This window comes from Salvelinus namaycush, chromosome 10 (assembly GCF_016432855.1).
Source record: "Salvelinus namaycush isolate Seneca chromosome 10, SaNama_1.0, whole genome shotgun sequence".
Lineage (NCBI taxonomy): Eukaryota > Metazoa > Chordata > Actinopteri > Salmoniformes > Salmonidae > Salvelinus > Salvelinus namaycush.
The window spans coordinates 6,147,495-6,174,907 of record NC_052316.1 but is presented as its reverse complement, the minus strand read 5'-3'; the positions used below and the strand labels follow the sequence as shown (position 1 = coordinate 6,174,907).

Sequence of the window (27,413 nt, the reverse complement as noted above, 5' to 3'; positions counted from 1 at the left end):
GCTGATGAGACAGTGGATTGCACCGTTAGATGGAACAGAGTAAATAGGCATTTTAAAGTAATAGATTTAGCTGGTGGTAACTTGTGGAATAGACACTGGGCGGTTGTATTAAATAGCAATAAGGCACCCCAGGGGGTTAACGTATATGGTTAATATACCACGGATAACGGCTGTATCCAGTCACTCTGTGTTATGCTTAAGAACAGCCCTTAGCAGTGGTATATTGGCCATATACCATACCCCCTTGTGTCTTAGTGCCTAATAATAGCAGACATCCATGGATGGAAAATGATTTGGGGAGTTTAATAAGGGCAAATTAGATTTTTTCTTTCTACATATTCAAATGTATTTATTATTTCATGTCATAGCTTGCAATAATTATTACTTTGAGGGAAACCGAATTTAGCTTTTAACGTTATAAGTTACAACGATATTCCTTCTTAATCGGCTCAATACATTTTTTTTATTGTATAACTATGGGAACTCCCCACTTTCTGTGAAAAAAAATTGGGCTCGTTGTCAGTCCTCTTGGACAGGTTTTTTGGTCATTGGGCTAGAAATGTTATTCCGACCTGGCAACCCTGGAAGAGGGTACACTAAGGGGTTGTCAATTTTTTTTTGCCATTGCTTGGATTACTCATTGTCACACATGAACGCATTGATCTGTAGCCCCGCCCCTTTGCCCTGGCTGCTAAGAGCTGCTGCTGTCTGATACAGAAATTACAGATGAAAGGTTAGCTAGCGACCTTAGTAACTTTACCAAATATTGACTATTCATTGTCGGCAAGAGGATTTACCCCTGTCTGTGGTATGAAAAGGTAACTTTGGTCATCTCGCCTGAAGTTGTGGTAAGGGAAATTCAATGGACTAACATAATTATACATGAAATAGCTAGCTACGTTACAGTAGATACCTGACACGAGACCATGCCATGACACGCGTTACAAAACAGATGAATTTCAATAATACACGAAGTTGCTAGTTAGCTAGTAATGTGATATAACAAATAACAGTTTATGTAAAGAAATGTCACTCTTGGGTAGTTTGCTTCCGCTAATTACTTGCTAGCTAGTTAGCTAACGGTGCAACTAGCTAGTATACAGTAGCTAACTAACGTTAGCTAGCCAGTTTCAGCTAAAGATGTTTGTTGACATGTGTCATACAATATCTGTCTTGCCGGTGTACGATTAACTTACTCGTGCTTTAACTAACTGGTAGTGTTGTCTACTGATGAGATGTTTTGTAGCCAACCACAGTGTTTAAAAAAAAAATTGCTAGCCAGACAAGTACAGTAGCTAGCCAACTGTTTCATACTTCAGTCTATAGCTTTCATAACACAACAATAGTTGCACGTTTTTTTGGGAAGCAAGCACGTTTTCTCCACGTACATGTAATGAATAGTCACATGTATACGACTCATGAATGTTGACATTTAATTATTATAGCTATTTTGAAGTTGTGTTGTAGTCTACATTTCACTTAGTAAGCTGTGTGTTCCTGGGGAAAGTAATGATAATATGCTCTTTCTAGCATTTGTCCTGGTTAAGGCACATACTCGGACACTAGGGCTATTGAATATGTCAAGTAACAGACATGTCTGTATTGTATAGCTCCATATGAGGTGCCATTTGATAGTGTACAAAGTATGACAAACATTCCACCTTTGTAATTTGCATGCTTTCTCCAAGATCAGAAAGCTGAAGCATGGATTCAGCTCAGGGGAACTTCTCTCCACTCAAACGCTTTGTAGTGGCCAAAAAGAAGATCAGTGATGTGTTTGAGCAACTGCTGGAGTATGTGAAGGAATGCTCAGCGTTTGTAGAAGGTGAGTGTGTATAGTAAATCAGGTATGTTGGCAACATTTGAATTCCAAAGTAGGCTAATTAATACATGTGAAAGTGCTTTTTCTTATGTCTTGAGAACACTGTTCTCTTCTCACTTTTCCTTGTGTGATTGTCAGAAACGTGTCAGAATGAAGCCTTGGAGAACATTGCAAGTCGTGACCAACAGGAGCAGATTCAGGCATATGCTGGCAAACTGCAAACTATCAAAGATGTGCTGGCACGCAGACACATGAAGGTGGCCTTCTTTGGCAGGTAAATAAGTGTAGTCGGATGCATTTTGATTTCTCCACCGTTTTGCATGTGCTTAGTTTGAGTTTAGTGTACACAGCAGGGGTGTGAACATTTTAAACAAAGTTGGGATCCTTAACTTTAAGTAAAAAACCGTAACCAAATTTGGGTTTGTTTGTTTTATTCCCCACTATTCCTCACTAAAATCACAATTCAGTTATCACAAAACATATTATTTTCCGTGTTATAGCCGATAGGATATAAAGGCTTAGGGAAGTTGTGTAATTCAAATGAAACCAGAGAGGAAGAGGCAAACTTAAGGCTACTTGGTGAATTTGCAAGGCGTGCAAGACAAGCCATTGTGAGATGCAGATTACCAAAATATATGAGTATGTTTCTGCCTTCTTCTGCCTCTCTCCCTCTTGCTGGCCTGTCTGCTAATGAGTCTTTGGTCTGTTGTGTGTAGAATATCCTAGCCTATTCATGGCACCGATGTCTTCGGGCCAGTCTTGTGAGCACAGGGTAGCCTACTTCGTTTTTGCCTCATAAAATGACAGTAGGCTACTGGTAGACTGTATCAATTACGCTTTTCAGACATAATCTAATGTGGCCGCTTGAAAGTGCCTCGGAAATAGTGTGTTTGTCTGTCTGTTAAGGTAGGCCACACTACAGTTTGTTAAATGCGGACACGAAACCTCTGGTGATATTAACAGACCTTTTACTTATCTGTAAAGGAATGTCGCTTCTGAAGCAGGACTAAAGTCCATCAATAGGCAACCAGAACTGTCAATCAAATAATTGTAAGCTGCTGCGCTCAGACCACTACCTCCCAAAAAAGTACTTTTAAAGTTTGTTTAATACTGTGATTTACCGAAACATTTTGTAGAAATAAAACACATCTAGCTACCATACCATAAAAAAACAACACAGCAGCACATCAGTCAGCAACGTTTATTGTTGTCATGAAAAAAAATGACTTTACGCTGGAGCAGAATTCTACTGTCTGAAAATGTACAGACCTGATGCAGCACTTTTTAAAATAGTCTGAAAAGTTATCAATTGTCACAATCAAAATGTTACTGTAGCTGCGTTCTATGTCTGTAAAGGGTTGTGGTAGATATAACTTAATTGCCCTGCCTTAGCGGTCATACATACGTAATCGGACCATTATTCCGCATTGTAAATTGACGCAGATTTTTTTCTGGCCATTTTAAATTTGAAGCAAAATGATCCATTTGTCAAATCCGTAGTACACAGCTTAGAGACTAGAAAATAAATATGGGTAGATAACAGACAGCCGCAGTTAAGCAGAGATCAATGCATCATGACATCGAGTTTTGCTTTTATTAATCAGTTAAGATACAGAGCACTGTATTGTACTGTAGTAGATGCTTATTTCCCACGCTTTCAGCATTGCTAATTGAGGATAATGAAGAAAATGTGGCGTGCGACCCAGTTTCCTTTTTATTGCTGGTTTATTGAAGCACACTTTGGGCACGGCCGGCCCGCTCATTAGGCAGGATTTGGAGGCAGATTGACGAGGGCGGCATTTTCTGAGCTAAACTGACTAAGACGTACCTCCAACAACACATAAAACCTCACAATTCTGCACAAAAACCATGACAATTTCTCAGCTAGTGGCAAAGCGCTTTTTAGGTGAGCGCTCTGATAAGCAGTGCCCACTTTGTCAAAGGCAGGGGCACAAAATATTTAGCTTGTCCATTCCCAGCATGCCTCTCCAGGGTGCTGTTGGAGAGACGCATCTCTGCAGCACTCCACCAACGTTCAGTCAAAAATGATCTAACATAAATCATGTAGCAGATATAGGAAATGGTAGAAAGAGTATGTGGCCTTTTCTGTAGCATACAGGCTAGAGATAAAATGTATGACAATGTAATGACACGGACACTTTTTACATCATGCTGGTTTCTCCGATCAAATAGTCTAACCTAAATGGCGCTCAATCAACAACAACAAAATGAGCTGTCATGTTAACAAAGCAACATATCCTAAAAACAGGACAGGGCAAAGTAAAATCGACAATATGGAATGGACAATCACAACTGTTGTCCAGGAGTTTCACCTCATTGTCATGATCAGGGGTTTCAAATTTGTAAAAATAAAATACTTTTGCTATTCCCGCTGTGCAAATCGGCTTGCGATTTCTCCTGATAAAGTTGTGTAGCTGATATTCAGTGCTTAAATAGCCAAATTTATTAGTCACAAGAATCAGGACTAATAAAGCCAATGCAATGGCCTGTTTTACAAATTATGGGTCTACCACAAAATCCCATTGCATGTCGACATGGTAGGCTACACCTCAGTTAGCACGGACAGATGCCTTTTGGACGTCTTTTTTTTGGTGCAGTTCCGCACCGGCCTTGATTCCGCATCCATGGACATTGGTTTTTGGTCTGGCCTGGACCAAATCTGAACCAATCATAGGTCTATGTTTAGTTCAGATTTGGTGCAGTGTAGACAAGCCTTGATTTCGATGTCCACGGACATCGATTTTTGGTCCGGTCCATCATAGATGTCTATGTTTGTTTACAAATTTTTTTCAGTCTGGACCAGCCTTAATTTGGCCCAAACATAGACGTCTATAAATTACTTATTTTCAACTTTCTTTCAGTACCGAAAGTGAACCTGATTTCAACTTCCGGAAAATATGTATTTTTCAAATTCCGGAAAATATGCCTTTTCAACATTCTAGAAAATATGTATTCTAAACATACGGAAAATACCTTTTCACCTTTCATTCAGAACCTAAATTGAACCTCTTCAACGTCTGGAAAATAAGTATTTTAGACGTCTTTTCAACGTCATTTTGCTTACTGGGACTATTCTAGTTTTGCGAGGGGTTTAATTTTTTGGTCTTGCCTATGGAGGCAGAATGGCAAGGACCGGCACTGACTTTAGGGATGGGTGGTATCCAGATTTTCATACCGGGGTATACCGGTATTACCGGAAGGTGTGCTATTTTTATGCGGGGATGCACAAAATGTTTTATTCGGGGCTCTTGATCCAGGAGGGTATTGAATGTCTCTGCTGTAACCAAGAAGCTTTCTCTTGACATCTAGCCACTTAGCTATTTGACACGTCTTAGAGTTCTTATAGATATACTTAACTTATTGTTACAGGCAGTGGCATAGTACGCACCTCTGCAGCCCCCGCATGGCGGGGGTGCCCCCAACTCCTCCAAAAAAGTACTTTCTTTTTTGCGGTATTGAAGTCATACCGTCTGTATTTCGAAATGCCCCGATATACGGTATAAATGGTATATCGCCCAAGCCTAGCACACCTGCATTGAAACCGCTCCGCTCCCTCAGGCTTTTATCTTACAAAACCAAACCTATTTTTGAAAAGTCTCAACCTTTGTGGTAATCTACCACTCTGTATACATACAAACTAGCTATTTGACAAGATTCATCATGACATAATTGCCTATTCATAATCCAGTAAATCACATCTGGCCAACATTTCTGTAATAATGAATTCAAATCAAATCTTATTTGTCACATGCGCCGAATACAACAGGTGTGGTAATCTTCACCTTACAGTGAAATGCTTACTTACAAGCCCTTAACCAACAAAGCAGTTTTAAGAAAAAGACCTAATAAAATAATAATAATAAAAGTAACCAATCATTTGATTAGACATTTTTTGAGATTGTATGTATGAGGTAAAAGAAAGGTACTTAGACTTCCTCTTACATGATCTTCTGTGCCTAGGACGAGTAATGGGAAGAGTACAGTGGTCAATGCCATGCTGAGGGACCGGGTGCTGCCCAGTGGCATGGGTCACACCACCAACTGCTTCCTGAGTGTGGAGGGCACGGACGCGGACCACGCCTACCTCAAGACCGAGGGCTCAGAGGAGGAGAAGAGCATCAAGGTAAGTCCACTGGAGATGTGGATATACTGGCTTAGGCCTAGATGCATGGAAGATTAGGCTAGCTCTTATTACCACTCATATACTAGGCAATACATCCTCAGTGAGGTTGGAATTGGGCTACCTGATTGAGTTACTTGAAGATGATTAACTCGTTTTACCACTCAGTGTACCCTCAGTCACGTTTTGATTTCTGACTAAGCAATTAATCATTAAACAACTTTAGTCTAGATAAGGTTATTGCAATCAGGACAAGCACAGGTAAACATTAAATAAACGTTAAATAATGGATATTTATAAAAGTATCGAGTGGTAGTGCACACTTGGAAGTCGTAACTTTCTACTCCATTGGAAAAATATAAAAAAACGATGGATTTCAACACCCTAACAAAAGCCTGCATTTACACAGGACAAATATAGGTAGAAGGAAGGCATTAAAGAATGGACATCATGCTTGAACCCCTGTATGGAAGATATCCATAATACAGAGATCTAAGCTAGAGCTGAGCCTCAACCTATTATCCATGATATATCCCACTGTCTATTGGAAAATGCTGTAGAGACCATTAGAATCATTGTAAGAAAAAATTCAGCAGATACTTTTCCTCCAGTTGATTGTAAACACTCTAACACATGAATTGTTTTCACATCTGCATCCAGGGGACCAGATCATTAGCGTTATCAAACAGTATTTTTTTTAAAGGAAAGAGATGCCTCACCTTCACGTGCAGTATGTTTTTAAAAAATTTAATAGCACCTCTACTCTGGTTGTTTGAGGAATAAAAAAATCTATATTTGATTCTGCCATTATACATTACATACATATTGTCAGGCAAGCAAAGTTTGAGATTGATTGAAATCCAGTAAATGATACTGTGACGACTTCTCTCGTTCTAGACTGTGAACCAGCTGGGTCACGCTCTGCACATGGACGAGAGTCTGGACGCAGGCTGCCTGGTCCGAGTATTTTGGCCCAAGACCAAGTGTGCCCTGCTCAGAGACGATCTGGTTCTCGTAGACAGGTACGGCAACGGAATGCTGCCAATGACCCCACTTGACCTCCATTTACACCGCTGGTCCTAAGCCTAGGGCCCTATAAAATCCGCGATGTGGAGAACACGGACGGAATCACAGAGACCAGATATTAAAATGGAATTCAACAATATTCTAAAATGTATTGAACTTAGTAGGGTATAAACTAAATGTATTTAAAAATGCATGACTTTTCCCAAGTTTATGTTAAGACAGGAACAGAATGCATAAGTGATTGGTATTTCCTGCAACTTTATGAAGAGGTAACGAGAATTCCTCCTGTCTGTGTATGTGCGGTGCGTGCATCTACCACTTTGTGTAGCCGTTAGCGATTATGCTAATGAAAAATCTTCTGATAGATGGCAAGGCTTTCCCAAAAACCTTCTCAATGAAATGTTCACTACAAAGTAGGCTGTGCTTACCTGGCAAAATGATATCATGATTATTTGCATCGATCCAGTAGTTATTTGTTTTGCAAACTACCATCACCTTTGCTACAAAAACACAGCTAAATGTAATTTGTATTGGTGCCACTTGTTAAAGCCACTTCAATCAGTGTAGACAGGTTAAAGGAGGATTTTTAAGCCTCGAGACAATTGTGACGGATTGTCTAAGTGTGCCTTTTAGAGGGTGAGTGGGCAAGACAAAATATTGAAGTGTCTTTGAACAGGGTATGATAGTAGGTTTGTGTCAACTGCAACGCTGCTGTGTTCTTCACGCTCAACAGTTTCCTGTTGGTCCACCACCAAAATGACATCCAGCCTACTTGACACAACTGTGGGAAGCATTGGAGTCAACAATGGCCAGTATCCCTGTGGAATGCTTTCGACACCTTGTAGTGTCCATACCTCGATGAATTGAGGCTGTTTTGAGGGCAAAAATGGGGCTGTGCAACTCAATATTAAGGTGTTCCTAATTTTTGGTATATTCAGTGTATACAGGGTCAGTGCCAATATCATATTTATAATGTGCAGGGATACTGGAGTGGTAGGGGTAGGCGTGAATCTGTTTTGCTTTCCTGTGTCCCTGTATATGAGGATTGCAATTGTAGCTATGCCATACGGTATGATCTGAACTATTGCTAAATAGCCTTACTACACTAGCCGTCAACCATCAGTGTCCCATGGGAAGGATTGACCATCAATAAGCAGAGGTTGACTAAACTGTATTACTAGGAGAAGTTATGACCTTGACCTTCTAACCCTATCCTCCATCTTCTTTAGCCCCGGGACAGATGTCACTACGCAGCTGGACAGCTGGATCGACAATTTCTGCCTGGACGCCGATGTCTTCGTGCTGGTGGCGAACTCAGAATCAACCCTCATGAACACGGTACGAGTGCTCACAAGCTGACCCTCCAGGTGGGATCTTGACAGAGCTGACCAATCACAAATTGTATTTGTCACATGCGCCGAATACAACAGGTGTAGAACTTACAGTGAAATGCTTACTTACAAGTCCTTAACCAACAATGTAGTTTTAAGAGTGTTAAAGTATTTACTAAATAAACTGAAGTAAACAATAAATGAAAAAAATAAGATAATAGAAAATAACAAATAATGATAGAGCAACAATAAAATATCAATAGCGAGACTATATACAGGGGGTACCGGTACAGTGTCGTTGTGCGGGGGCACAGGTTAGTCGAGGTAATTGAGGTAATATGTACATGTAGGTAGAGGTAAAGTGATTATGCTTGGCTGTGTGCTTAGGGTCGTTGTCCTGTTGGAAGGTGAACCTTCACACCAGTCTGAGGTCCTGACCGTTCTGGAGCAGGTTTTCATCAAGGATCTCTCTGTACTTTGCTCCGTTCATCTTTCTCTCGATCCTGACTAGTCTCCCAGTCCCTGCCGCTGAAAAACATCCCCACAGCATGATGCTGCCACCACCATGCTTCACAATCAGTGGTGGAGAAAGTACCCAATTGTCATATTTGAGTAAAGGTAAAGATACTTAAGTAGAAAATGACTCAAGTAAAATACTACTTGAGAAAAAGTCAAAGTATTTGGTTTTAAATATACTTAAGTATCAAAAGTAAATGTAATTGCTAAAATATACTTAAGTATCAAAGTAAAAGTATATAAATAATTTCACATTTCTTATAATTTCACATTTCTTTCTTAAGCAAACCAGACGGCAGAATTTTCTTGTTTTTGTAATTTACTGATATCCATGGGCACACTCCAACACTCAGACATAATTTACAAACAAAGTGTTTGGGTTTAGTGAGTCCACCAGATCAGAGGCAGTAGGGATGACCAGGAATGTTCTCTTGATAAATGTGTGAATTTGAACATTTTCCTGTCCTGCTAAGCATTCAAAATGTAATGAGTACTTCTGGGTGTAAGGGATGTGTATGGAATAAAAAGTATATTATTTATTTTAGGAATGTAGCGGAGTAAAAGTAAAATTTGTCAAAAATATAAATAGTAAAGTACAGATACCCCAACAAACGACTTAAGTGGTACTTTAAAGTATTTTTACTGAAGTACTTTACACATTTGTTCACCGTAGAGATGGTGCCAGGTTTCCTCCAGACATGACGCTTGTCATTCAGGCCAAAGTGTTCAATCTTAGTTTCATCAGACCAGAGAAACCTTGTTTCTCATGGTCTGAGTCCTTAAGGTGCCTTTTGCCAAACTCCAAGTGGGCTGTCATGTGCCTTATGGTAGAGTGGCTTCTGTTTGGCCACTCTACCATAAAGGCCTGATTGGTGAAGTGCTGCAGAGATGGTTGTCCTTCTGGAAGGTTCTCCCATCTCCACAGAGGAACTCTGGAGCTCTGTCAGAGTGATTATCGGTTCTTGGTCACCTCCCTGACCAAGGCCCTTCTCCCCCGATTGTCAGCTCTTGGGAGAGTCTTGGTGGTTCCAAACTTCTTCCATTTAAGAATGATGGAGGCCACTGTGTTCTTGGGGACATTCAATGCTGCAGAATTTTTTAATGATCTTCCCCAGATCTGTGCCTCGACATAATCCTGTCTCGAAGCTCTTCAGACAATTCCTTTGACCTCATGGCTTGGTTTTTGCTCTGACATGCACTGTCAACTGTGGGACCTTATATAGATAGGAGTGTGCCTTTCCAAATCATGTCCAATCAATTGAATTTACCACAAATGCACTCTATTCAAGTTGTAGAAACATCTCAAAGATGATCAATGGAAACAGCTTAATTTCGAGTCTCATAGCAAAAGGTCTGAATACTTGTGTAAATAAGGTAATTAGTTTTTTATTTTTAATACATTTGCAAGAATTTCTAAAAACCTGTTTTTGCTTTGCCATTATGGGGTATTGTGTGTAGATTGATAAGTAAAAAATGTAATTTAGTACATTTTAGAATAAGGCTGTAACGTAACAAAATGTGGAATCAATCGAGGGGTCTTAATACTTTCCTAATGCACTCTGTGTTCTATGACGCAACAAATTAGCAAAATTGTTCTTCGAAACAACTAGAAGGAATTGTCAACATATTTCAACCATCTTTTCAAGAAAATCTGTGCATATTAAGCAGCTTGTACCCAATTGTCATATTGGAATGATGCCTCTTTAATCTAAGGGCATTTCATCTGAACTGAGTGTGAGAATTGGAATGTGAATTGACACACTAAAGGAAGTGTTTTCTTGTGAGGAAGGAGAGGTTGTTTTCTTTCCAACGCTTGTTATAGTCTAGGATAGGGCCGGCTCCATTTTGGTCCAGCACTCAGGACCAGCTCTGTTTGTCTGCTGAGGCATTCAGAGAATGCAGGGCACATAGTCAATCACTGAGCTCGCTCGTTATCTGTGCCAAATCACTATTTGACAAAGCACCCTAGGATACCCCGCCTCTGTTTAATTAAATCATAGAACCCTATATATTTGAAGTACTCTATATAGTAGATTAGATAAGCATTATTTGACTGATAATACTTTGCTCTTGGACAAACACAATGTCTTATTCAACTTGTTCTAGCTAAGTTTAGTTTTTGAATGAAACTCAACTGTTTGATAAACAACAGACAATAAGTCTTTCAATGAATGGAGCCCTTCTCTGTCGAATTAGCCAATGACCTATCTTTGTGACACTTGACAAAAGCCCTTGACACATCTCCTTCCCGTATAGACTGACTGACTGACTGACTGAGTGAGTGTGTGTGTGTGTGTGTGTATACTGCACGTTCCCTATTGTATTGGAGTGTTTATGTATGTGGGTCAACTACACACACAGACTGTATGTACACAGTACATTGGGACACCTTATCTCTGAATTGTGGCTAAAGGTTAAACACGTGCCGCAGTCTGGTGTAGTCGGTAAAGTTTTAGACTCCGGACGACTCATGCGTCCTTGGCAACCGGGTTTCGAGCCTCACCTCGGCCAACTGTCTGTGCCCTTCCTGTCTGTGCCCTTCCTGTCTGTGCCCTTCCTGTCTGTGCCCTTCCTGTCTGTGCCTCCTCCTCCAATATCTATCCACCGATTTCTCTTCCAACTGTCCTGTCAAATTAAATCAATAAAATTCTCCTTATAATATATATATATTTTAAAAAATAAAGGTTAACACAGCACTTTGATATTAAATTGGCTGTTTCTTTGTTGGTGCACTAACTATTTCTGACCATGCATTTTTGTGTGTCCTCCAGGAGAAGCATTTCTTCCACAAGGTGAATGAGAAACTCTCCAAACCTAACATCTTCATCCTCAACAACCGCTGGGATGCCTCGGCCAACGAGCCAGAGTACATGGAGGATGTGAGTGTCTTACCAACAATTAACAGGGCATTAATACATTTTTTGAAAGTTCAGAAGAGAATAATTAGCCACTGGTGCTGAAATAGGGTTGAGCAGTATCAAGATTTTCATTCCTTTTATTCTATTCCTGTACCGTACCTGGGCATATGGTATTACCGGCAATACAGACAAGGGGATGCTATTAAAAAAAAATACATACAGTTGAAGTCAGAAGTTTACATACACTTAAGTTGGAGTCATTTAAACTTATTTTTCAACCACTCCACAAATTTCTTGTTAATAACAAACTATAGTTTTGGCAAGTCGGTTAGGACATCTACTTTGTGCATGACAAGTAATTTTTCCAACAATTGTTTACAGACAGATTATTTCACTTATAATTCACTGTATCACAATTCCAGTGGGTCAGAAGTTTACATACACTAAGTTGACTGTGCCTTTAAACAGCTTGGAAAATTCCAGAAACTGATGTCATGGCTTTAGAGGCTTCTGATGGGTTTATTGACATCATTTGAGTCAATTGGAGGTGTACATGTGGATGTATTTCAAGGCCTACCTTCAAACTCAGTGACTCTTTGCTTGACATCATGGGAAAATCAAAATAAATCAGCCAAGACCTCAGAAAACATTTGTAGACCTCCACAAGTCTGGTTCATCCTTGGGAGCAATTTCCAAACGCCTGATGGTACCACGTTCATCTGTACAAACAAAAGTACGCAAGTATAAACACCATGGGACCACGCAGCCATCATACCGCTCAGGAAGGAGACGCGTTCTGTCTCCTAGAGATGAATGTACTTTGGTGCGAAAAGTGCAAATCAATCCCAGAACAACAGCAAAGGACCGTGTGAAGATGCTGGAGGAAACGGGTACAAAAGTATCTATATCCACAGTAAAACGAGTCCTATATAGACATAACCTGAAAGGCCGCTCAGCAAGGAAGAAGCCACTGCTCCAAAACCGCCATAAAAAAGCCAGACTACAGTTTGCAACTGCACATGGGGACAAAGATCGTACTTTTTGGAGAAATGTCCTCTGGTCTGATAGAACTGTTTGGCCCTAATGACCATCGTTATGTTTGGAGGAAAAAGGGGGATGCTTGCAAGCCGAAGAACACCATCCCAACCGTGAAGCATGGGGGTGGCAGCATCATGTTGTTGGGGTGCTTTGCTGCAGGAGGGACTGGTGCACTTCACAAAATAGATGGCATCATGAGGGGGGGGGGAATTATGTGGATATATTGAAGCAACATCTCAAGACATCAGTCAGGAAGTTAAAGCTTGGTCGCAAATGGATCTTCCAAATGGACAATGACCCCAAGCATACTTCCAAAGTTGTGTCAAAATGGCTTAAGGACAACAAAGTCAAGGTATTGGAGTGGTCATCACAATGCCCTGACCTCAGTCCTATAGAAAATTTGTGGGCAGAACTGACAAAGCGTGTGCGAGCAAGGAGGCCTACAAACCTGACTCCGTTACACCAGCTCTGTCAGGAGGAATGGGCCAAAATTCACCCAACTTATTGTGGGAAGCTTGTGGAAGGCTACCCGAAATGTTTGACCCAAGTTAAACATTTAAAGGCAATGCTACCAAATAGTAATTGAGTGTATGTAAACTTCTGACTGTGAAAGAAATAAAAGCTGAAATAAATAATTCTAGCTACTATTATTCTGACATTTCACATTCATAAAATAAAGTGGTGATCCTAACTGACCTAAGACAGGGAATTTTTACTAGGATTAAATGTCAGGAATTGTGAAAAGCTGAGTTTAAATGTATTTAGCCAAGGTGTGTGTAAACTTCCGACTTCAACTGTATATTTGATATTGTTTTATCTATAAAGGATAACTTTTTTAATGTTTCATTATTTTTATGAAATTCACTGAGGACGAGGTCCTCCCCTTCCTCCTCTGAGGATCCTCCACTGCCATATATGGCATATACAGTCTACCACTCAAGCCTAGAGCTGAAGTGCAAATTACGTTTATCTCCCCATGAGAGTTTTTGTTAGTGCTATGAGCTTTGTTGTAGTAATGATGCAGTAACGTTTCCCCCTACAGGTGCGGAAGCAGCACACTGACCGCTGTGTCAACTTCCTGGTGGAGGAGCTGAAGGTAATGGACCGGGAGCAGGCACCCAACCGCATCTTTTTTGTGTCGGCCAAAGAGGTGCTCAACTCCCGCATGCAGCGAGCTCAGGGTATGCCAGAGTCCGGTAAGCCCCGCGGCGGTCAAACCAGGAGGCTGTGGGCGTGTTGATGGGTGGGTAGGTGTGTGTTTTGGTGTCCGCAGTGGTCAAACCAGGTGTGTATTGTTGTTGGTAGGTAGTAAGGATGTCACAAATAGTTATTTCTTCATGATTAAACGGCCATTTTTGGGGAGTTTTCTGGTAAAACAATACGAAAAAATATCATAAAATTCCATGTGAATTCACAATGCAGCTGTGCTGCTGCCAGCACCGGTTTTGGCCTCACGCTGCATCTCTTTTCGATGGTGAAGCATTGCACCTTCTCATTTAACTTCTCAAAGTGTTGCCATACAGGACTTCGCTGCTGTCGCTCGCCTTTCTCTGCCATTTTTCCAACGATGACGTAGTGGTGGAGATTCGACTCCAAAATAATTGATTCCTCGTTTCCTTACATGTCGACTCCCATTTCTGAGTGTCAAGATTCGATTCCTACCGGAATCGACTCCTAAGATGATGTATTTTTATAACGGAGGAGACTGATTAGTTGCCATACTTCCGAAAACACAAACACTTGCATCTTTCAGTGCGCTAGTGAGGGATGGAGAGAGAGGGGAGGGGCACAGTATAGGCAGGTCGGCCACCAGGCAGAACTGTGCACTAGGCCTATCTATCGGCAATCAAAAGCTGTATCTCGCAATGCTGTATCTCACAATTTGTTGGCTTGCAATGTCTCACAACTTGAGTAAAACAGGGCCTATCATCAACAAATAGGCAAGATGCAACACTTCACGGTCACACACAGTATCTGCTCAGCGTGGTAGCCAGGTCTTAGTTGTTGTGGAAATTGACACACTATGCCATTTACTTTCTGCGTCTACTTCATGTCACAGAATCTACCTTTAAATTACTCAACTTTCCCCAGGCCTTTTACAGTTAGTTAGGCTATAACACAGAAAATATGTTTTGTGATAACTACACTGTGATTCAAATTTTGTGGGGGGAAAATTGTTAATGTTTTTGTTAATGTTAAGGATCCCAATTTCATTTAAACATTTAAGCGTTCACACCCCTTGTGGCAGGCTCACTCGGGTCAAAGGTTGTGTCCTGTCCACACTGTGTGTGCAGAATGCCTTATCGGCCTCCCCAAATTAGATCCACAGTGTACTATCTAAACAAAACATCCCCAGCCAAGCTAGAAAACAATCAAACTGAAACTTCCCTATCAACTCTGGCTAACACCACCTACATGGGATCAAGCCACTTATGCAATCCATTGGCTCACATGCTCCAAAATGACCTTTCGCTTGAGTGTTATGGGGAATGTGGTCTTGTGAGCTCTGCTTTTAGCCTGGCATCTTCTCTCCATCTGGTTCTACTTTATCCACATCCTTTCTAGGTTAAAGGGATGTTTCACTTTTTGCAAGTTTTATCTTATTTTCAACGTACATACCTGTTGCCGTTTCATCCAAATTGTGTCAGTTGGTTTAGTTAGTAGATTCTCATGGCCAGGGTTGGGTAGTAATGGATTGCGTAATCTGATGGGGGGGGGGGGAATGAAGTATCTTGAATCATGCATTTCTGCTTGGACATACAGTATTTCTTGAATCACACCATTTCAGTACACTTTGAATGAAGCACATTGAATCGGTTTATATAAGATCATTAAACTACAAAAATAAATATGCCTGACCCCACAACAAGATTTTGGTGCAACCAAATCATAGGCTTGAGCCACCAACTGAAAATGTAGGAGAACGTTAGTATGGCGGCTGTGTGTGCTCTTATGTAAATTGTAGTCTGCTTCCACACTAGTCCCCAAATTGGAAATAGTCATGTTACTAAATTAAATAATTAGTTGTTTCACATGTGTATGCCTGGGTGTTAGAGGTTAAAGTAATCCAAAAGTATGTTACTTATTTTTCAGAAATCCAAAGGATTATGTTACTGATTACTTTATTTTTCATGTAACTGTTACTAGTAGCAGATTATATTTTTCAAGTAATCCATCCAACCCTGCTAATGGCGTATCATTTTTTGAGAGTGTAGCAATGCTAGTGGAAATGGATTGCATCAGTTAGTGATGTGTTCAAAAGCATGGGGAGAGTGCCACTCGCCAGAGCTCTTTCCTCATACCTTTGAATTAGGGTGATCACAATCCAGCGTTTTGGCCCTTTGTCATGCAATCGAACAATTGTTTCCTGCATTTTATCAACAAATTAAAACACCACTAATTTACAGAAAAGGTCAATTGGTCCCATATTTCAGTCAGTCTTCCCATTCATTTGATAAGAAATGACATTCCAATCTCCCTTTTGCAGTAAAGTTGAGTTTATGACAAGATATAAGGAAGTGGCGGTATTGGTGATGTTTAACACTTCTCCAATCGGTGTTGAGATCTGATATTCTGCGCAGCGCAAGACGAAATGTAGACCAATGTCATTGTCAACCAATCACATTTTTCAAATGCTTTCGGGCTAAATTCCAGCTAAACATGGAGAGGACAGTTACCTACTTACAAAAAGTGTGCTTTAACAAAGAGCTATGAAAGTAAGTGAATAGACTGAAAGATATAAGGTATTTTAAATGTGGTCACCCTACTTTGAATTCAACGCTAACTGATACATCAAAAGTGATCTGTCCTTTTTAAATGATTTAACTTTTTGTAGGAGTTTGTAGCCAAAATGGCAGTGTGCTACACTCCGTTATAGAGAGATAACGCTGCTGTGATGTGGTGGTCTTTGTTTGACAGTGTGCCGCTTTTCTCAGGTGGAGCTTTAGCAGAAGGCTTCCACGAGAGGCTCAAGGAGTTCCAGAGTTTCGAGAGGATATTTGAGGCAAGTTCTAGTGTCTGTTTGTGTGTGTGACAACGTCTAACGCCTCTCGTTCTCAGCCTCGAACACGGAGATTGTTTAATGATTAAATACAACGTCTCCAACTCATCTGAAATGTATATGAAAACCCCACAGTATGAAGTAATTAATTTAAAAAAATAAATGGCAGAACTACATTTTTCTCTCTCGAAATGAAGCACTTTCCAAGGAATCAAGGTGGAAGTGAAATCAGTGTGTAGTCCAGTCAAACCAAACACCATGGCTCCTCCTCAGTCAAACTCTCTCACTCTGAATTCTCCGGCCTGGCTTTTGCCAGTGTGACACTGGACTTAGTTCTGGAGCGATCTGGGAGGATGGCCAGAACTGGCACTTAATCACATTTATCTTCTAGTGATGAGGGGAAAAAATTGATAGTTACATGTTTTCAGCACTTTTATTTCACTGACTGATCAAAACTCATTTTCTCACGCTCTTCCGTCTCACTGCAGCAGACATATAGTGAGCAATGTTTGGACCATCAATTGCAATAAAATCACAGTATCGAGTGGAAATGCATATCGAATCGCAATACATATCATATCGGCACCGACGTATCGTAAGGTCCCTGGAAATTCCCAGCCCCTGTTATCTTCCTCCTAAAGTGACAGAGATTTTCCAGGGGCACCTGCTCAAGCACAATGGTAGCTGCTGTTGCTTGTGGATGTGTGCATGAGGCTGTGCGTGTGCGTAGAGAAATGGTATAGAAAAGATTTGCAAGAGAGAATATTCCGTAGTTATGCTGCCTCATACCGTTGACCTCTTTATTGGGTCGGACACCTAAAGGAAAAACTGTTGAATAGGATGTTAACTAGATTCTGTCCCATGCCACTACAGATGTGAGTGGTGAACCATTCTAATCACTCTATCTCTATGATCCTGTGCGGCGAGAAACACCTCTAGTCTCGACCTCCAGCTCATCTCCGAACTACTAGTCTCTCTCCACCAATCACGAGTCGCCAAGCCCGCGCCTCAGAACCCCTGCGTAGGCCAATCAATGTGCACATTGCCATCGATCTGCGTCTTCATTGCTGAAGTCTAGATTTGCTTAGGCGAGGATCATCCGTTTCTTTCAGTTACATTTTCATTCTGTTCATTCTGTTCACCCTGTCTCATGTTTGATTCTGTTCTGTGGCCTGGATTTCGTGTTTTCTGAGGTGTTTTATGTTTTTAAATAGTCATCTTTTCTTAGAATTGTTGTTTCTTGTGTTGACTTTTGTTCCTATGATTTTGCTATTGCTTCATTAACACGTTACTGTGAACCTAGAACCAAGGGGCTGTGGGTCTCCAGATACAGAGCTGCTGAAGGCACACGCCGTTTTTTTCACGTTCTTAAATTGCTTCAGCAGTTGTCTATCTTGTCCCCTTTCGTCCCACCGCCACTGTGTGCGTCACCACCCTGTGTGTGTGTTTCGCAGCCCCCATTCACAGTAACGTGTGTGCTACTATATGGCCTCGCAGGAGTGTATCTCGCAGTCAGCAGTGAAAACAAAGTTTGAGCAGCACACTATAAGGGCCAAGCAGATCACTGAAACGGTCAAAGCCATCATGGATGCCATCAACATCGAGGCGGCAGAGAAGAGGTGGGTGTCCCCCGTTCCATCCGCTCACATCACTCTGTTCGTTCGGGATGGTCTTCTGTTTAATCATTGCCAAATGTTCCTGTAGCACTTTTACTTGACCCTTCTATGTGGTGTTTGTACGTAAACGTTAACATTTTATTACAATTCAATATTTTTATCCAATGAATATTACGATACTTTGGTATCTAGTAGTATGCTAGTATGGACATTGGATCGCAATCCGTGTACTTCCTGATCGAAGCACTGACTTCCTACTTCCTGTGTCTCACCTTACCACTTCCTGTCTGCCGTATAGAGTGGCCTCATTGGAGGACCGTGAATACCAGATGGATCGTCTGGAGTTTGTGAAGAACCAGCTCAGCCTGCTCATAGAGGACATCAAGATGAAGATCAAGGCCATTACAGAAGAGGTGGAGAGCAAGGTAAATCATGCTATTCTGATAACATGAATTTTTACAATATGTTTGTGAAATATGCCCATCCTAAGCCTCTTAACAGTGCAGGGAAGCAAAACTCTGTCCCTCCAGGGTCATACTGCCAACTACAATTTCTGGATTTATTACAGCCGTAACTCTCAATCCATTCCAAGGGTTACCACAAGTGGTGCACATTTAAATTTTTTCCCACAGGCACTAATACAACCGTTTTCTCTAGGTGTCCAGCGCCATGGGCGAAGAGATCTGTCGTCTCAACGTGCTAATTGAGGAGTTCCACTCGGACTTCCAACCCTCGCCCCACGTCCTCAAGCTCTACAAATCAGTGAGTTTGATTTTCGTTACACCAAAGACTGCCACGTCGGACACAGGTCTGCTTTCTATGGCAGCTTCTCCTTGAAATTGAAGCTTTGTCGCTAATGTAACACACTGAGCATTTAGGTTAGGAGCGTCAGGACTCTAATACATAGTAGTATTGACCTCTCTTCTATGCACTCTATTTCTGTGACCGTTCCATGACCATTCCTTGACTGTTCCATCTCTGACCATGTCCTGCGGTTGCCCACCCTCACCCTGTGTACAGGATCTACTGAGCCATATTGAAGAGGGCATGGGCAAAAACCTGGCCTTCCGCTGCTCCAATGCCGTCAACGCCTCCGTGCAGTCCTCCCAGAGAGACATGATCGGTAGGTAGTTGGTGCAGCACGTAACACCACCCCATAAAACAGGCTGTGTTTAGGCTAGCCCTGGTCATGATTAGCCTGGTCCCACATCTATTAATGCTGTCTTGCCAACTCCTATGGTCAAGAGTTGGCATGACAACACAAACAGATCTGGGTTCAGGTTTGGTCATGACACAGGCTCATAGGCTCACGATCCCGTGTGTGTGTGACCAGGCAACCAGTCATAAAGCAGATTGACGAAGATCTAATGGACCTCTATGAAATTACTTTTGAGGGAGTAAACCAACAAGATTTTTCCATATTGCTCACTTCTCACCCATTTATTCCCCTCAGATCATTGTGTGTTTAGAGACTGTCATGGAAAGGAAGGCCTTGTTTTAAATCCAACCTTCTTTTATGTAATCTAACACAATTGGGTAGGGGGCCTATTCAGAGGGTTCTACATAGCTTCCACTGATCTAGTTCTGTCAGATCTCTGAGGACTGCAAGGAACAAGGGAAGCAGGAAGTATTTGGATCAGAAGTCATCTAGACTATTTCAGTGAAGTCACCTGACTTGTCTGTGTTTCCTTCCTTGTTTCTCCCCACCACCAGAGAGTCTGCAGCCTCTGCTGCCCCCTGCTGTTCAGAGCCAGATACAAACGCTTGTGCCAAGCCGCAAATTTGACCTGAGCTACAACCTGAACTGCGCCACGCTCTGCTCAGACTTCCAGGAGAACATTGAGTTCCAGTTCTCAATGGGCTGGACGGCACTGGTCAACCGCTTCCTGGGGCCTACCAATGCAAAGCGGGCCTTCATGCTGGTCGACAGGAACTTCCAAGTAACGCAGGTAAGACAGCTACAGGGTGAAGTTTCCCCAACTTACAGATCTAGGATCAGCTTTCCCTCCCACAGTCCTAACCTTAACCATTAGTGGGGGAAATGTAAAAATGTCCCAGGATCAGGGTCTAGGGGCAACTTCTCGTTATTCCAGTAAGGTACGAAGGTGAGAAATTATGGGGATAGATACTTTGGTAAAAGGTGTGTATGTGGGCACCCCTTGAAATTAGTGGATTTGGCTATTTCAGCCACACCCGTTTCTGACCGGTGTATAAAGTCGAGCACACACCATACAATCTCCACAGACAAATATTGGCAGTAGAATGGCCTTACTGAAGAGCTCAGTGACTTTCAACGTATCGCCGTCATAGGATGCCACCTTTCCAACAAGTTAGTTTGTCAAATATCTATCCTGCTAGAACTGCCCCGGTCAATTGTAAGTGCTGTTATTGTGAAGTGGAAACGTCTAGGAGCAACAATGGCTCTGCCACGAAGTGGTAGGCCACACGAGCTCACAGAACGGGACAGTCAAGTGCTGAAGTGGGTAGCAAATAAAAATAGTCTGTCCTCGGTTACAACACTTACTACCGAGTTCCAAACTGCCCCTGGAAGCTATGTCAGCACAAAAACTGTTTGTCAGGAGCTTCATGAAATGGGTTTCCATGGCCGAGCATAACCCTAAGATAACCATGCGCAATGCCAAGCGTCGGCTGGTGTGGTGTAAAGCTTGCGGCCATTGGACTCTGGAGCAGTGGAAACTGGAGTGATGAATCACGCTTCACCATCTGGCAGTCCGACGGACTAATCTGGGTTTGGAGGATGCCAGCAGAACTTTACTTGCCCCAATGCATAGTGCCAACTGTAAAGTTTGGTGGAGGTGGAATAATGGTCTTGGGGTGTTTTTCATGGTTCTGGCCAGGCCCCTTAGTTACAGTGAAGGGAAATCTTAATGATACAGCATCCAATGACTTTCTAGATGATTCTGTGCCTCCAACTTTGTGGCAACAGTTTGGGGAAGGCTCTTTCCTTTTTAAGCATGACAATGCTCCCGTGCACAAAGCAAGGTGCATACAGAAATGGATTGTTGATCGGTGTGGAAGAACTTGACTGGCCTGCACAGAGCCCTGACCTCAACCCCATCGAAAACCTTTGGGATGAATTGGAACGCCAGACTGCGAGCAAGGCCTAATCGCCCAACATGAGTGCTCGACCTCACTAGTGCTCTTGTGGCTGAATGGCAGCAAGTCCCCGCAGCAATGTTCGAACATTTAGTGGAAAGCCTTCCCAGAAGAGTGGTGGCTGTTAGCAGCAAACGGGGGACCAACGCCATATTAATGGCCATGATTTTGGAATGAGATGTTTGACGAGCAGATGTCCACATACTTTTGGTCATGTGTATGTCATAGCTGTAGTGTAACATGTTAAAGATATGAAATGGGTATGTCATATAGGCATGTTATATGACTAATAGATCGTTAATAGTCTTGATGCTGGTCGACAAGAACTTTCAGGTAACCACAGTTGAAACACATGGGTTAGATATAATACACACTAATATATGTTTTAGGGAAATGAAGATCTAGAATAGACATGATGTCGATACCACTTTTAAAATACAGTTTCAACCAAACCTGTCATTCTCCAATATTAGGCCTGTGAACTTATTTTTCCCCTTCATATTCTGGCCAACTAACTGATATGCTGATATTTGTATATTTTGAATTCAAACATACATACATACATACATACATACATACATACATACATACATACATACATACATACATACATACATACACACTGATAGTTCACCAGTTAAAAAATGGAGAAATTCAAATTAACTGGTACCTCCTTTCCTACAGTACATTGTCCCAATAACATCCCTGGTATAGGATACAGTGCATTCAGAAACTATTCAGACCCCTTGACTTTTTCCACATCTTGTTACATTACAGCCTTATTCTAAAATGTATTAAATGATATTTTTCCCTCAACAATCTACACACAATACCTCATAATGACAAAGGACAAACAGTGTAAAAAAATGTTTTTGCAAATATATAAAAAATGTAAAACAGAAATACCTTATTTACATAAGTATTCAGACCCTTTGCTATGCGATTCGAAATTGAGCTCAGGTGCATCCTGTTTCCATTGATCATCTGAGATGTTTCTACAACTTGATTGGAGTGCACCTGTGGTAAATTCAATTGATTGGACATGATTTAGAAAGGCACACACCTGTCTATATAAGGTCCCACAGTTAACAGTGCATGTCAGAGCAAAAACCAAGCTATGAGGTCGAAGGAATTGTCCGTAGAGCCCAGAGACAGGATTGTGTCGAGGCACAGCTCTGGCAAGGGTACCAAAACATTTCTGCAGCGTTGATGGTCCCCAAGAACATAGTGACCCCCATCATTCTTAAATTGGAGAAGTTTGGAACCACCAAGACTCTTCCTAGAGCTGGCCGCCCAGCCAACTGAGCAATCGGGGAGAAGGGCCTTGGTCAGGGAGGTGACCAAGAACCCGATGGTCACTCTGACAGAGCTCCAGAGTTCCTCTGTGGAGATGGGAGAACCTTCCAGAAGGACAAACATCTCTGCAGGCATTTCACAAATCAGGCCTTTATGATAGAGTGGCCAGACGGAAGCCACTCCGCAGTAAAAGGCAGATGACAGCCCACTTGGAGTTTGCCAAAAGGCACCTTAAGGACTCTCAGACCATGAGAAACAAGATTCTCTGGTCTGATGAAACCAAGATTGAACTCTTTGGCCAGAGGAATGTCTAGAGGAAACCTGGCACCATCCCTACGGTGAAGCATGGTGGTGGCAGCCTCATGCTGTGGTGATGTTTTTCAGCGGCCTGGACTGGGAGACTAATCAGGATCGAGGGATAAATGGATGGAGCAAAGTACAGAGATCCTTGATGAAAACCTGCTCAGGACCTCAGACTGGGGTGAAGGTTCACCTTCCAACAGAACAACGACCCTAAGCACACAGCCAAGACAATGCAGGAGTGGCTTCAGGACAAGTCTCTGAATGTCCTTGAGTGGCCCAGCTAAAGCCCAGACTTGAACCTGATCGAACATCTCTGGAGAGACTTGAAATAATTGCGCAGCAACGCTCCACATCCAACCTGGCAGAGTTTGAGAGGATCTGCAGAGAAGAATGGGAGAAAGTCCCCAAATACAAGTGTGCCAAACTTGTAGTGTCATACCCAAGAAGACTCGGCTGTAATCGCTGCCAAAGGTGCTTCAACAAAGTACTGAGTAAAGGGTCTGAATACTTATGTAAATATGATATTTCCGTTTTTTTTATTATTAATACATTTTCTAAAATGTCTAAAATGTCTACTTTGTCATTACTGTGTCCCTCCTTCCGGTCCTGTTAAAGATGACACGCTCCCTGTCCACCACGCCCTCCAGTGGCCCCTCCAGCGTGGCGGTAGCACATCCCCAGGGCGCAGCGCTCTCCCAGGAGGAGCTGATGATGTCCATGGCCACCAACCTGGCCTCCCTCACCTCCCGCACCTCCATGACTGTGGTCATCGTTGGAGGAGTGGTGCGTAATAGTACTCCCACCTAATCTGGCAACCCGTTTGTCATTATAATGGGCTATACAGTACGGTCCAGGCTCTATACATGCATCCATACATCTCAATCCATCTTAAATTAAGTGGCAAATAAATCACTTATCTAGACTATTTGATTTATAGTCTAGATATATTTAGCACACACTAAAATATTTTTCTACGAGAGTCCTGGTATATTGTATATGTACGGATCTATACAGATGTGTAACCAACACGACAGATGTAGCTGATTAATATGGGTGCTGCTTTCCATACAGAGTTACACTACAAAAAAATGAAACCCACCTCTCTCTTACCCGTGTGTGTGCTAGGTGTGCCGGACGGTGGGCTGGCGGCTCATAGCCCTGTCGGCCTCCATGTACGGCCTGCTCTACCTGTGGGAGAAGCTCACATGGACCACCAAGGCCAAGGAGCATGCGCTCAAGCGCCAGTTTGTGGACTACGCCACAGAGAAACTACAACTCATCGTCAGCTTCACCAGTGCCAACTGCAGCCACCAGGTCCAGCAGTAAGTACAGGCTGTATTCTGTATAAATGCCATTTCTGAGAATAAGGATAAGCTTAAAGGGGGAAGTTCACTATAAAATTTGTTTTCTATTTTAAACCAGTTTTGAGTTATCGAAAGTGGCTGACAATCAGTATTTCCATGTTATCAGATCCTTTTGTGTGCATTAGGACAGGAGTTTTAAAACTGGGGTCAGTTACTGCAGGTGGTCCGCCAATTTATATTATAAACAAAAATATACAGTACCAGTCCAAAGTTCGGACACACCTACTCATTCCAGGGTTTTTATTTTATTTTTACTATTTTCTACATTGTAGAATAATAGTGAGACATCAAAACTATGAAATAACACATATGGAATCATGTAGTCACCAAAAAAAGTGTTAAACAAATCAAAATATATTTTAGATTTGAGACTCTTCAAAGTAGCCACCCTTTGCCTTGATGACATTTTTGCACACTCTTGGCATTCTCTCTTGGAAGTTTTTGGACATTTTATGTGAAAAATAGTTTTTCATGACTTGCGTAACTGCAACAGAATACCATCGTGAATACTATTTTTATGTGTCTGCGTCCAGTATGAAGGAAGTTAGAAGTAGTTAACTAGCGTTAGCACAATGACTGTTCATCCGACTCTGGGGAAGTAGATAAATGGCTTCACTGCCAAAATCTCAAACTCCATTTTAATATGGAGGAAATTAGTCATTGGAGCTATTTACAGCTAAACTGTGTAGAATTGCTGGGAATTTGCTTCAAAGCTGCAAAATATTCTCTCAGTTGAATGAAACAATTTGTAGAATGGCTGAAAAATGTGTTTACAACAGCAACATTTCTTCTACGGTGCCAAGATACATTTCTAAGTTTACACTTCCTCTTCCAATGAACTCTGGGGAGGTCAAAATAATGACACTGTCTACCAAATCGATTCATTTTAAAACGTTGATTAGCCTACTTTTACTTGCCATTATCATTCACCTAATGATAAGAGATGACGTTTTTATTTATTTTGCTAACATTTGATGGGTCGCCGGTTTGCCTGGGCGTGGGTCCCTGCTCCCTGCATTAGGACACATCTACAGGCCTCAATCCCAGTACAGTAACTAATGTTTGAGCCTCGTACGTAGATGTTTCTAAACACTCTTGCTTTATGAACCGATTCACCACTGATGTATTAAGTGCAAAATCTGCTGAAAGCCAAATCTATGCACCTCTGCTACCTTTACGTCCCTCCCGTTCCCCTCTTTTCTGTGAAGTGGTGAATAAATAAGTGATAGAGCGCTTTGACCTTTGTTGCCCAGGGAGATGGCCACGACCTTTGCGAGGTTGTGTCAGCAGGTGGACCTGACACAGAGGGAGCTGGAGGGAGAGATCAGCCGACTGACCGCTAAGGTCCAGACTCTGGAGACCGTCCAGAGCCACTCCAAGACTCTCCGGTCAGTCTAGCTACCTCCAATGTCCAGTGTTACCCCATACCTTTTCCCCTTACATAGCTCTATTGCCCCCCCCCCTTAAAACATTTACATCCCCAATGCATTTGATTTAACATTTTGGTGCTTTGGTAGTCTTTGTCTTTCATAGAAAAATATATTGTCACATTTTGGCATTTATTCACCATTGGCATATTTTCAACCTAACTTCTGTTTCCCCTGAAAAAGAGAAGTGGGAACTCTGCTTGGGCATCTTTATAAGCCTGCTCCGATAGGTTACTTCACTATTGGTTGTATTGAGGGTTCAAGGTCAGAGATGTGCCCTTTGAACTGAATGTGTGTAGTTTTTTTTGTTTCACTTGAGGTGAACAGTATTCATTTGTCAGTAAACCTCAACATGGTTCATTTGGATAGGCATTTTCACCTCATTATAATTGGTTGTACATCATTAGTGTGCCAATAGATGTTGGTCTATGTGTAAACATCTCTTTCTATATATTTTCAGGCACAAAGCCACAGAGTTTGAGAGGCAATTGGAGACTTTTACAGACCAGTATCTGAATCCCCATAAATGATGGACTGGGTTTCTCTCTCTGGCTCTACTGGCTCCCCTAGCGACTCAGTCCTAGCAAATGGCATTGACTCTCCCCCCCCCTGACCTCCCCTCTCCACTCAGAGAAAATAGGTCCACCCTTGACAATATTGCTCCCGGGATTCCCCCACCTCCGAACAGATGTTTCTCCAAGAGATTTGTTGAAGTGTGTCCAGTCTTCCACACACTTTAGAAAAGGACTTTGCAGAGAACAAACTGCCCATTAGTTCAACAAACCAAACTGCCTGTAACACAAATACAAACTCTGTGTAACTGTGTGATTCAGTCGTGTGAATACAGTTCCGAAGGTCAGGACATAAAAACTCAGTTGGCATGAGATTGAAGGTTGGGTGCTGTAGCCTGTACATTGACACTACTGCTCTTATAACTGTGAATATGCCTTTCATTAACTCCTGAAGTAATTGTGTGTGTGTGTGTGTGTGTAGGTAGACAAATGTAGGCATGTGATTTTCATTCAGATCTGAATTTGTTCTGGTTTACCCCATTGTAAAAAAATAAATAAATAAAAAATTACTATAGAATTGTGTGTGTGTGTGTGTGTGTGTTTTTTGTGAAGGACCTACATAAACTCAGAGGAAATCCATTTGACTTCAGAAAAAAACGATCAAAATTACTAATGTCCGGATGCTAGTGTTTTGATAAATAGAAGCATTGCGTAACTTCATCTGCCGTTTCAACTAATTTGACATGTCATGAGAATACATTTGAACAATCTCCACTTTGTAAAAACGTTTTTTCCTTTCATGATGAATTTGAATTGAAATACATCCTGATTTATCTGAATCTATTAAAATAATATTCTATGTCATTGATTCTGTTTGTTTTTTTGCACGGGCAGCGTTTGCTGTAGAATCTCTAATGGAAACAACATTAAACTGAAGACTTGCATTCTTAGAAGTGGAAAGAGGATTTAACAACTGCCCTCAAAAATAAAAGCTTTTACTGAATGGTAGATGGTCAGCATTCAAGCAACTATGTTTGAAAAGTAAT

General features: G+C 41.7%; 1 protein-coding gene across 2 annotated transcripts; it reads left to right on the top strand.

Moving 5' to 3' along the window:
- Window positions 1-685: 685 nt before the first annotated feature.
- Window positions 686-26,949, top strand: LOC120054614 (mitofusin-1-like). 2 transcript variants are annotated; one of them, XM_039002090.1, is made up of 18 exons: window positions 686-848; window positions 1,694-1,825; window positions 1,961-2,096; window positions 5,804-5,966; window positions 6,861-6,985; window positions 8,219-8,327; window positions 11,608-11,715; window positions 13,775-13,928; window positions 16,668-16,735; window positions 18,230-18,351; window positions 18,647-18,773; window positions 19,006-19,110; window positions 19,369-19,471; window positions 20,062-20,297; window positions 23,680-23,847; window positions 24,190-24,386; window positions 25,682-25,816; window positions 26,316-26,949. In XM_039002090.1, the coding sequence occupies exons 2-18, from the start codon at window positions 1,705-1,707 to the stop codon at window positions 26,383-26,385; spliced, it is 2,247 nt and encodes a 748-aa protein (XP_038858018.1). In that variant the 5' UTR covers window positions 686-848; window positions 1,694-1,704; the 3' UTR covers window positions 26,386-26,949. The 2 variants fall into 2 exon arrangements, with proteins under 2 accessions (XP_038858018.1, XP_038858017.1); XM_039002089.1 differs by having other exon boundaries at window positions 1,689-1,825.
- The last annotated feature ends 464 nt before the right edge of the window (window positions 26,950-27,413 follow it).